General features: G+C 48.7%; 1 protein-coding gene across 1 annotated transcript in view; it reads right to left on the minus strand.

The window, feature by feature from the left end:
- Nucleotides 1-12,500, minus strand: part of insrb (insulin receptor b) — a 68,160-nt gene that overhangs the window by 8,083 nt on the left and 47,577 nt on the right. Inside the window, 14 exon segments of the mRNA XM_066647193.1 lie at nucleotides 109-176; nucleotides 749-842; nucleotides 1,016-1,172; nucleotides 1,752-1,900; nucleotides 2,005-2,282; nucleotides 3,511-3,709; nucleotides 4,036-4,203; nucleotides 4,483-4,733; nucleotides 4,859-4,985; nucleotides 6,573-6,787; nucleotides 8,336-8,450; nucleotides 8,453-8,479; nucleotides 8,964-9,103; nucleotides 11,107-11,428. Coding sequence (XP_066503290.1) covers nucleotides 109-176; nucleotides 749-842; nucleotides 1,016-1,172; nucleotides 1,752-1,900; nucleotides 2,005-2,282; nucleotides 3,511-3,709; nucleotides 4,036-4,203; nucleotides 4,483-4,733; nucleotides 4,859-4,985; nucleotides 6,573-6,787; nucleotides 8,336-8,450; nucleotides 8,453-8,479; nucleotides 8,964-9,103; nucleotides 11,107-11,428 — 2,310 coding nt within the window.

A 12,500-nucleotide genomic window follows, 5' to 3' on the forward strand; every position in this document is an offset into this window, starting at 1 on the left:
GTCCCCTTCCTCATGTTTCAGAATAACAGTGAGTTCAAATTAAATCAAAAGCATATGCAAATGAAGGTTTGGGAGCTCTCGCTTGAAAAGGCTGCTGTTGGTGTTTACCGTCGTTAGCGCTGATGTACTCTGGGTTAGAAGAGGCAATCAGGGGGCCAGTGGGTCCTTCAGTTTGTCTGGAGAGAGAGAGAGAGAGAGAGAGAGAAAGAGAAAGAGACAGAGAGACAGACGGAGAGAGAGAGAGAGAGAGAGAGAGACAGACAGACGGAGAGAGAGAGAGAGAGAGAGAGAGAGAGAGAAAGAGACAGACACAGAGAGAGAGTGACAGACAGACAGAAAGAGAGAGAGAGAGAGAGAGCGAGAGAGAGAGAGTGAGAGAGAGACAGACAGAGAGAGAGAGCGAGAGAGAGAGACAGACAGAGACAGAGATAGAGGAGAGAGAGACAGACAGAGAGAGAGAAGAGAGGAGACAGCCACAGAGAGAGAGGAGAGAGAGTGAGAGAGAGAAGAGAGGAGAGAGAGTGAGAGAGAGAAGAGAGGAGAGAGAGTGAGAGAGACAGCCACAGAGAGAGAGGAGAGAATAGAGAGAGAGAAAGAGAGAGAGAAAGAGAGAGAGATAGAGAGATAGATAAACACAGAGAAACCAGAATTAAAACAGCAATGGATCCGTTTCTTCTTCGTCGTAAAACAGTTCTCAGTGTCTGTGGTGAATGAGAGTCGGTGCAGAACGTGGTGAAGGAACACCTACTTCTTTCTGAAGACCACGAAGGCTCCGGCTCCGAGCAAAAGGAGGATGATGAGAACGATCACCGGACCGATGATGATCTTCACATTCATGTAATCTGAGAAACACAACAGCAGTCAGAACAACGGGCTTCACCGCGACATCCGAAAACCTCTCTTTTCAAAACGATTGCATTTCAACAACCAAGAAATTACTGGACAAAACATACATCAATGTCCATAAGTACATGACGGAATAGACAGAATGTGACTGTGCTCAGCTGGATCTTACTGTCCGGCATGTAGAAATACGAGGGCTCTGTCCAGGAGCCGTTTCCGGCGAGAGAGGTGGCTCTAATTCGGAAGCTGTAATTCCCAGGATGTCCAACTCTTAATTTACAACCTCTAATTTTCTCATAACTCATCCTCGATACACAGTGATGTATCTCCTGTGAGAGAGAGAGAGAGAGAGAGAGAGAGAGAGATAGAGAGAGAGAGAAAGAGTAAAAAGAGGAGAGAGGAAGAAAGAGTGAGAAGGGATAGAGAGAATGAAAAGGGAGAAGAGGCAAAGAGCAAGAGAAGAAACAGATAGAGGACAGAGAGCAAGAGGGAGATGGAGAGAAAGGAAGAGAAGAGAAGAGAAAAGGACACAGACACAGATAGAGAAAGGACAGACAGTGAGAGAGAGAGACACATGGAGAGACAAAGAGAAAACAGGAGAGCGAGTGTGAAAGACAGACAGAGACGAAGAAGACAAAGAGAGAACGTGGAAAGCAGAAACAGAATGTACAAGTTAATACAAGCAATAAAACGGTACGCGTCCTCAGTCGACAGAGACCGAGAACAGTATCAAATCAGTGAAAGCGTCCCACATCCCACACCAGAGCTGTTTCCAAACCCCGAAACCCGAATACGAGACACAGTGTGCGGTGTGAACGTGAATCTGCTTCTCCACCATGCTCCGCCTGACTGGGCACGGGTGAGAGACACAGGGCTCACGGTCAGTGCTGGTGCAGACCGACACTGACCTCGTTGTCAGAGACGCGGTGGTAGTTGACCTCGTAGAGGATGATCATCCCGTTGGGAGATCTGGGCTCCTGCCAGTGGATATACACAAAGTCCGGCTCTTCTGGAAGAATCTCATGAGACACAGGCCCCAGGATGTCATCTGCTTTATCTGCGAATCAGAAATCAGAGCTTCAGTAACGGAAAAATACAACATCTGAGGACAAAGGCCGTGTCTATAATGAGGTCTGGGTGAATGTCTGAGGAGCGGCTGACCCTCAGGCATGGTCCTGGCGCTGACGTAGGTGGCCATGCTGCAGTAGTTGAGGTCCTCTGGGTGGTTGCACGCCTGGATCTCGATCTGGTAGCTGGTGAAGTGCTGGAGATCCGAGATGACGATGGACTCCTTGGAGCTGACGGTCATCACCAGCTTCCTCCTCTCTTCCTCAGGACCCAGAGTGGGGGCGGAGACGTTCGGGAAGGTGGGGGGTGTGACCAGGACGGTGGAGTGGGTGGAGTTAGCGACCCCCAAGGAACGGCGACGACGAGAAGGCCTGAAAGAGACAGAGAGGCATGGGCAAAAAGGAAAGAGGTCCTCTGGGCTTGTGTCTTTAATGTATGCAACTACACTCACCCAAATACAGGTTCTGATCATATTTGAAGGTTAAATGAAGACGTCATGGAACATAAATGAGCAGCTGGCGTTTCCCCTACTTTCTACAAATGTTTTGAATTATTTGGCTAGCAGGTGAGCTCTGGAGGTCCAGCCTCCTCTGGACACTATGACCTTTACTAAAACATGTTGGCTGACATTTTAAAGCAATAAAATGAATCCACAACCCTGAACCCCAGCAGATGGTGCCAAACACTGAAGAACGACAAGCTGTTGTTTCGGAGGGCGCCATTAGAGGGCGCTAAAACGTCTAAGAGCCTGCAGGTTTAAAACCAACTTCATAGACTAAGTGCAACAGCTGTTAAACGCATGTACACTGTGTGGAACACGTCCTAAATCTATTTTCAGGGTTAAATATTGTGACCTGGGTGAAACAAGGACAGCACCAAAAGTGACAGAGAGGACAGAGAGAGTGAGCTGTGGTCAGTGGAGCTTCTCTGAACCTCAGGAACTAAAGTGTGGTCTGTTCTTCTCTTTCTGGATCATTCTGGTTAAAATAAAAAGCTCCAGCTCCAGTGGTGGGAACCAATCACAGCACAGAGTAAATACCCTGGACGCTAACTGGAAGCAACTAAGATACAAAACCCAGTTTCCCGAAGGATCTTTAAATGACAATGAGCCGCTCGCTGTTCACCCCGACCCCGAGCGCACAGCAGTGAGGAGCGAGGAGCAGAAGCTCTGGTTTTTAGCCATTTTCACTCTGTTCTCTTTCTTCTCCGTTTTTACTCAGTGCTCTTATTTCTCCACGCTCATTGTGTCTGTTTTGCTGAGTTTAACCTCGTCTCTGTGCTCTCACATAAACACGGGTCCAGCGCTGTGATTGGACGGACTCAGACGAGGGGGCGGGGCCATTCTAAAGTCTCTGCACTTGACGTCAGAAGTGTGTTTCTGACTCAGGCAGCGCACAGAAAACTGAATGGGGTCTTGTTCCACAGTGTGTGAGTTGATCTGACCCCAGATCCCCACGTCCAGGATTCTTTTCATAATGTGACCCCTTTAAACCAGCAGAGGGAGTGTTCAGAGCGACGCTGACTTATTTAAACCCCACCTCTGTTCTGAGAGGTTGCCGTGGTCAGTTAAATGAACCCAGTGTTGTGTTGGTGCCGTACTTGGGCTCGAAGACCTCGTTGTGGATGTAGTTCTCGAAGGTTTTGCGGAACTCCGTCTCCTCCGCCTCCTTCTTCAGCTGTGTCTCGGTTTTGGGGCAAGCACAGCAGCTGCTGCTCTGACTCTGCTCCTCCGTCTGGTTCCACTTCTGCTCCTCCTCCGTGCTGTAGTGGGTCGGGGTCCGGGACGGCAGCTTCATTCCTGCAGAACACACCCAGAACACATGGATTCAGGACTGAATTCGCTTTTGGGGACTGCAAATGTTGATTACATACGCACACTCTGATGAGATACAAATATCGTACAGACGTTATACAGTGAAATACGCCACTTCAGAACGTGACATATTTGTTTTCCGTGCAGGAGAGACCACGCCCGTCTCTAAAACCAGCTCTGAAGCAGCTCTCCGTGAAGGGAAAGTGGAGGAAGACGAGAGAACTGCTCAGAGGAGGGAGAAGACTACATCATACGAAGAGCCCTGGTGACCATGTGACTCCGTTACGCAGCATGAATGAATTAGCTCTAACCTTTCTGGCAGTAGTTTAACTTGCTGAGCTCGCTGTCCTCGTCCTGTTTCTGATAGGCCACACGGTAGTGCGTGATGTTGCCGTTGGGGTCCGTGGGGGGCTTCCACTTGAGGATGATCTGAGAGGACGAGTTGGAGGAGGAAATGGGGTCCAGGGGAACAGAGGGACCTGAGAACAGAGCAAAACACAGACAATCATTAACATCCAGCGCTGTGATTGGACAGACTCAGATGAGGGGGCGGGGCAATACTAAAGTCTATGCACTTGACGTAAGAAGCAGAGCAGAATCAGAGCGCCTTTTTTCAGAATACGTCCCCTCTTTTGACCCTGGGGTATGACGTCTTGATTGACCAGAGTTGCTCCTTTAAAGAGGCCCTTTCATTTGTGATCTACGAGGACCAGAGCTCTAAGGTAAAGCTGTGTGTAAAGGGTGTTAATGAATCTCACGTGTGGCGTTGGTTCTGACGTAGATGATCTCGGTCTTGGCTCCGTGGACCTGGTGCTCGTCCGAGACGGAGAGCTGAGTTTTGACCATGATGGCGTACTGCGTCCAGGGCTTTAGGGGCATGAGGATACAGCCGGGGTCAGGCTGCTTCTTCCCATCGGTGGCTCGCTGGGGCGGCTCTACGTCTGTGATCACCCAGCTGTTTGAACCACACGCGTCCTGTCCATCAAACTCCGTCACGTTTTTATACGGCCTGGAGAGAGGGGGGCGGGGCCAGACAGAGAGAAGGGGGGATGTCACTCAGCACTGCCCTGTTCCTCACAGTGAACGTTAAAATAAAAGGTTTTACTGTGTAATGTGCCGCTGCGTGAGACTCACGCTTCTTTGTAGAGGACCATGAAGCCCAGCAGGTCCCTGAAGTCTGGCGGCCAGAACGGCTCCCACATGATCAGCATCTTTTTGGACGAGGTGCGGATGTGGGTGAATTTGAGCAGTCGATTTTCACCTGGAGAAAAAAATCAGTGATTAATTTTAGATCAACGTTAAATTTTGTTCTGAATCTGATTGAACATTAAACACTGAATAATCAGAAAATAAGAGACTTGGGAGTCCTCTGGTTTAAATGAAAATAAGGCTGCTTTCTTGTGTATCGTATAATTGTTACTCATTTTCAACCATTCTGACGCTCTTTTGTCATTTACAGAAGGGTCATTCATTCATTCAGTCATTGTCTGAAACCCACACAGACACAGGGAGAACACACCACACTCCTCACAGACAGTCATCCGGAGGAAACCCACGCAGACACAGGGAGAACACCACACTCCTCACAGACAGTCACCCGGAGGAAACCCACACAGACACAGGGAGAACACCACACTCCTCACAGACAGTCACCCGGAGGAAACCCACGCAGACACAGAGAGAACACACCACACTCCTCACAGACAGTCACCCGGAGGAAACCCACACAGACACAGGGAGAACACACCACACTCCTCACAGACAGTCACCCGGAGGAAACCCACGCAGACACAGAGAGAACACACCACACTCCTCACAGACAGTCACCCGGAGGAAACCCACACAGACACAGGGAGAACACACCACACTCCTCACAGACAGTCACCCGGAGGAAACCCACGCAGACACAGAGAGAACACACCACACTCCTCACAGACAGTCACCCGGAGGAAACCCACACAGACACAGGGAGAACACCACACTCCTCACAGACAGTCACCCGGAGGAAACCCACGCAGACACAGAGAGAACACACCACACTCCTCACAGACAGTCACCCGGAGGAAACCCACACAGACACAGGAGAACACACCACACTCCTCACAGACAGTCACCCGGAGGAAACCCACGCAGACACAGGGAGAACACCATTTATGGAAGATGTTGCATAGTAATGAAAACCACACTTATCATTTTATTCAATAAAAAATTATGTAAAAATGAAGCGTGTGGAGAGTGAGGAGTTTATTGGGCGCTGCGTTGGTTTTGAGCTCCATCAGGAAAAGCTGCAGAAGACTGTGATGGGTTTGTTCTGTTCTTGGGGACAATACTGTGTCCAAAAGTCCGTGTGAGTGTGGGTTTAGACCAGTTACAGATGGAGTCAGTGTCAGAGTCGGGAACGGAGCGCAGTGACACTGCATTTTCAGTTTTTTCTTTTTTAACACTACTCACGTTTACTATAAAAAAGCAAAAGAAAGTTTTAGAAACAGATTGACAGCGACCTGTTGTGGGGGGTTCGTTCCACTTATTTGGTGCCCACCTGGGTTCGAAGGCAGTGTTCTCACTTACGCTAACGAATAGAGAAATCACAGCAGGGTTTGTTTAAATCGAACTAAAGCTTCTGTGTATTTTTTTATACAAAACCACTGCTGGCATGTGGCATGTGCTTATACTTTAATGTGTCACACTCTATCAGATTGTGTTTAAGATTTCCAGCATGTTCCCTATAAATCAGTACACAGTGTATTCTCTGTAGAGGATAAGATTTCATCAGAGGTGTTCAAACACTGTATCACAAAAACAACCCCATCCACGTGCGAGCTTTAAACCCTGATGCTGTGACCCTTACAGGACGCCTGGTCTCCGTTGGTCCGGAGGGCGATGTCGTTCTTGCTGTGGCGATCCTTAGTGCCCGTCACCTCCTCCATCTTGCGGATCTCGGAGAGGCACAGCTTGGCGTTGTAGTGGAAGAACATTCGGCCCTGCAGGATGGTCAGGTTGTGTTTGGTCCAGTCCCACAGCTGACGCAGGTTCTGGTTGTCCAGAGCATAGAAGGAGTAGTTCCTGGAGAAACAAACAACACACGGGAATCAGCAGAAGAACCAGGATTCACACAATATAACTCTTTAAAGTCTGAGGACTGGTTTCCAGGACCAGGATTAAAGCCTAGTCCCAGACTACAGAGGACGTAGAACGATGATGAATCTCTTGTTCAGTTTCACAGTTATTAACAACATCTCTGTATTCATCTAGATGCACAGATACAGGGAAACAAAACTGGGTCCTGGGTTTGTGTTCTCCCTGTGTCTGCGTGGGTTTCCTCCGGGTGACTGTCTGTGAGGAGTGTGGTGTGTTCTCTCTGTGTCTGTGTGGGTTTCCTCCGGGTGACTGTCTGTGAGGAGTGTGGTGTGTTCTCTCTGTGTCTGCATGGGTTTCCTCCGGGTGACTGTCTGTGAGGAGTGTGGTGTGTTCTCTCTGTGTCTGTGTGGGTTTCCTCCGGGTGACTGTCTGTGAGGAGTGTGGTGTGTTCTCTCTGTGTCTGTGTGGGTTTCCTCCGGGTGACTGTCTGTGAGGAGTGTGGTGTGTTCTCTCTGTGTCTGCATGGGTTTCCTCCGGGTGACTGTCTGTGAGGAGTGTGGTGTGTTCTCTCTGTGTCTGTGTGGGTTTCCTCCAGGTGACTGTCTGTGAGGAGTGTGGTGTGTTCTCTCTGTGTCTGCATGGGTTTCCTCCGGGTGACTGTCTGTGAGGAGTGTGGTGTGTTCTCTCTGTGTCTGTGTGGGTTTCCTCCGGGTGACTGTCTGTGAGGAGTGTGGTGTGTTCTCCCTGTGTCTGCGTGGGTTTCCTCCGGGTGACTGTCTGTGAGGAGTGTGGTGTGTTCTCTCTGTGTCTGTGTGGGTTTCCTCCGGGTGACTGTCTGTGAGGAGTGTGGTGTGTTCTCTCTGTGTCTGCATGGGTTTCCTCCGGGTGACTGTCTGTGAGGAGTGTGGTGTGTTCTCTCTGTGTCTGTGTGGGTTTCCTCCGGGTGACTGTCTGTGAGGAGTGTGGTGTGTTCTCTCTGTGTCTGCGTGGGTTTCCTCCGGGTGACTGTCTGTGAGGAGTGTGGTGTGTTCTCTCTGTGTCTGTGTGGGTTTCCTCCGGGTGACTGTCTGTGAGGAGTGTGGTGTGTTCTCTCTGTGTCTGCGTGGGTTTCCTCCGGGTGACTGTCTGTGAGGAGTGTGGTGTGTTCTCTCTGTGTCTGCATGGGTTTCCTCCGGGTGACTGTCTGTGAGGAGTGTGGTGTGTTCTCTCTGTGTCTGCATGGGTTTCCTCCGGGTGACTGTCTGTGAGGAGTGTGGTGTGAATGAATGTGTATAAAGCAAGCTCTTTGTGCTTTTAGTCCACACAGCATGTTTTTTAGCTGAAAATGCATATTTGTTAAAGGTAAAATCTTAAAATCCTACAACTCAATAAAAAAAATCCCAAACTCAGCTGTGGTCGTAGGAACGAGGAACCTGACACACACGGAGGCTCTTATTTTAAAATAATAACATTCTCCTCACCCACATCGACTGTAACTCAACTCTAATGAAACATCATTAAAAGATGGTTTAAGGGTTGGTGATAAATGCGTACCCCACTTCCTGCGTCTCTCCGCGGATGAGGCGCAGTTTCCGGAGGAAGGACAGCGAGACGAGGGCGTAGGCTCGGCGGATGGTTAAGAAACCCGTGATCTCCTCCAGCTGACCAGGTTCGCCTCCAGCTCCGCTGCAATGTTATCTGAGCATCACAGGAGCACACAGGGAAAGGTCTCTTAGTGATGAAGGACAGTCGGGGCCAGGGGTGACCAGAGGACGATTATAGCAAACTATACACATCACCACACCATTAGGAGAACCTCCTTTAAAGCAACACTAGGCTACATTTGGTAGTTTTGCTCCTGGGCTCCTTCTACAGTTCCTGGGGAGGGGGGAGGTAGACGGAGTATATTTCCAGAAGCTACATAGTGCAGTTTCTGCAGTGCTGAGCCTGAAGTAGCGAAGACAGAGGCTCTGTTCTCATTTTTACATCTGAGTGGAGCACTGCAATGATTTTGAAACTGTAATTTTATGGTAAAAATAATACCTACTGTTGCTTTAATGATGATGCACTTTGTAGATTTGAAATGTTTATAACATAATTAGTGATATGACTGTATATAAATATGAGAGATACTGATGTGATGAACTTAGATGGGTTTAATACATCTTCCTCCTGTACTCACTGCCTCCGCGGATCTTTATGATCAGGGAGCCGTTGAGGACGGTGCATCCTCTCAGAGCCTGGGCTGCAGTGACCGAGTCTATGGTCTGGACTCCAGTACACAGCTTTGGACACAGTCCAGCACACGGCGTACAGTTCAGCCTGAAACACACACATAAAGCACGATATACAATCACTCACAAACTAAAATATACATTACACACACACACACACACTAAAACGGGTTAAATTCAGGGACTTCAAAGCAATTCTATTCCTAATTTTGTGTGAGATGTATGTGGGGAGGTTGTGGGTTCAAGTGCCGTTCCGGGTGACTGTCTGTGAGGAGTGTGGTGTGTTCTCTCTGTGTCTGCGTGGGTTTCCTCCGGGGCTGACTGTCTGTGAGGAGTGTGGTGTGTTCTCCCTGTGTCTGTGTGGGTTTCCTCCGGGTGACTGTCTGTGAGGAGTGTGGTGTGTTCTCCCTGTGTCTGTGTGGGTTTCCTCCGGGTGTCTGTCCGTGAGGAGTGTGGCGTGTTCTCCCTGTGTCCGTGTGGGTTTCCTCCGGGTGCTCTGGTTTCCTCCCACAGTCCAAAAACACACGTTGGTAGGTGGATTGGTGACTCAAAAGTGTCCGTAGGTGTGAGTGTGTGAGTGAATGTGCGAGTGTGTGTCGCCCTGTGAAGGACTGGTGCCCCCTCCAGGGTGTGTTCCCACCTTGCACCCAGTGATTCCGGGTAGGCTCCGGACCCAGCGCCGCCCTGGAGAAGGTTTACACATGAATGAATGAATGTATTATATGTACAATTTAGTTTTAAAGAATTTCCTTTGTGTAGAGTATAACTGTAATTGAAAAGTCAAATGACTGTGTGTCGTATTAAAAATCACAATTGTCAATTTATTCATCTAAAAATAACCTAAAACTGAAGCAGTGTGAAAACGGTGAGTGAGGAGTTTATTGGGCGCTGCGTTCATTATGAGCTCCATCAGGAAAAAGCTGCAGAAGACTGTGGTGGATTTGTGATGGGGTTTCGATCGTGAACATATCGTATCATTGTTAATACGACACAACAGTCACCATGAAACCTGTGGGAGAATGGGTTAATTTCATGCTACATTCAAACTCACAAAACACTTTCAAACTTATTTAACACCAATACATTTCACACAGAACGAAGAAACAGACTGAAGTCAATAAGACGGACTGCTCCTTTAAGAAACATTACTGCTGCATCCAATCCTCCCTAAAAGCCTAAAGATGGATGTGATTTGACCGCGTCATCAATCGCTCTGATCGGGAAAATCATTCCAGAACGGAGCTAAACAAACAAAGCAATAAACACGTGAAACAAAAACAGGACGAGGACGGTGTTCTCTCATGTGGAAGGCAAACGCCAAAGAAATGGAGGGAAAGCTGTAAGAGGGGGAGGAAGAGGAGGGAAGACAGAGTGTGTGTGTGTGTGTGTCTTATTAATGAACGTGAGTGCGGCCCACAATCTGAGACGAGGCAAAGCTGAAAAACAAGCGAATTACACCAATTTCCGAATCCCTGGAACAGGGAGAGAGAGAGATCCAATCAAGCTGTAGGACCCCCCTCCACACACACACACACACACACACACACACACACACACACACACAGTACAAAAGCATCAGGAGGCGCACATTTAAATAAGCTCTAGACCACAGTGTGCTAACAAAGACCACCATTGTCCTCAGGGAAACAGACCCCTCTCCTGGTTAAAAACACTAAACACACACACACACATGCATTTAGGTTCAGTGTGTATCTGTGACATTCATATAATATTTAATATATTTATTATGCTCTGCTGAAGTGTATTATTGTATATTTATTAATGTTTATTAATGTGTATTTTATTATTTAATGTATTATCATTCCTTATTATTTGAAGAAAGCATGTATATTCTCACCTGTGAAATGACACTTTAATCACATTGATATGGTTATTATCAGACTGTGTGTGTGCGTGTAATTATGACTCAATGAGGACTTTTATTGTGTAAATCCAGTGTCATTAGCATCAGTTTGACGCCTGCTGTCTGTGAACAGTTGTGAGGATTTGAGAGTTTTTCCTCCTCATCCCCAACACTGTGTTTCTGGAGAAAGGGGGTTTTTAGCGACGTGGCGGTGCAGCGTTACTCACGTGGAGTCGACGGTGGTGTATCCCGAGGGGCATTCTGGGATACAGGCTCCGTTGTGGATGACGTACTGGTGGCAGTCGCTGCTTTTCTTCTGTTTGCATTTGTTGTGGAGCTCCTGGCAGAAGGAGAAGGACACGCAGCGCCAGTCTTTAAAGACGTAGGAGTCCGGGGGACACCGATCCACGCAGGTGTTCTCATGCAGCAGGTTCCGACAGGACACGCAGGCACTGGAGTTCCCCGGCTCCGAACAGCCGCCCAGACAATGCTCGTGACAGCAGTGGCCCGAGTGAGTGCAGGCGCGGTGTTTACAGACTTGGGGACAAACTGCGGACAGAGAAAACAACAACAACAACAACATCATCATTAACACACGCACACACTCAGAGCACATTTCCTCTGAAACCAAGGGAGCTCCACCTCCTCTGCTGCACTAACAAGACGTTTGATGGCACCCAGCCACATTAACATCACTGAGGTCACGGCCTGGTGTTGGTGATTAGTTCCGGATCTCTAACACCACTCCCACTCATCCCAGAAGTATCAGAGGGAGAACGCAGTTCCACTGTTCCAGAGCCCGGAGCCGAGGGGCTGGTACCTCTCTAGCTCTGTGTCTTTTGAGCACGGAGACGTTCGACTCGTGTTCACTGCTTTTCTACAGAGATTATATAAGTGACCACTTTTGCTGGAAAACACAAGCACAGACTCAAAAACCCACAGACACTGGAACTCATCTGGAGCTGTGATTGGCCACAGCAGACAGTAAGCAGTGCTGTGATTGGACAGGGGCTTGTTTACATTGTTGTATTAATATACTGCAAAGGCCAATATCACAACAACATCTGTGTGATCTGTGTGACAGTGAGTGACTGAGTAAGAGTGAGAGCACACGTGTGTGTGTGTCATAAAACACCTCTGCCATGTGACACTGGGGCAACCCCAGAGCAAAACAACACAAAGGACCCCTCCGGCTCAGAGCTGACCAGGGCAGTGCCTTTGTTTATAAAAATAAATATAAACAGAGAGAGGGAGAGAGGGAGAGAGAGAGAGAGAGAAGAGAGAGAGAGAGAGAGAGAGAGGGACAGAGAGAGAGAGAGAGAGGGAAACAGACAGAGAGAGAGAGGGGGGGTAGAGAGACAGAGGGAGGGACAGAGAGAAAGAGAGAGAGAGAAGAGTGACAGTGATAGAGACAGAGAGGGTCTGTGGCAGAGGGTCACAGTCCACCGGCTTGAGTTGGGAAAGGGGAGGTATGTGGCAGGTAGCGCAGGAGACGGGGGCAGGGTGGGGTCCTCTGTGGAGAACGAGCGGTGGTCTGAGTTCCTCGGTGGAGCTGATGGTGTCTGGTTTGTGCGCTGTACCAGGAGATCACTGCACTATTAAATCTACCTCAGAAAGCAGT

The sequence above is a fragment of the Hoplias malabaricus genome, chromosome 16 (assembly GCF_029633855.1).
Source record: "Hoplias malabaricus isolate fHopMal1 chromosome 16, fHopMal1.hap1, whole genome shotgun sequence".
Classification (NCBI taxonomy): Eukaryota; Metazoa; Chordata; class Actinopteri; order Characiformes; family Erythrinidae; genus Hoplias; species Hoplias malabaricus.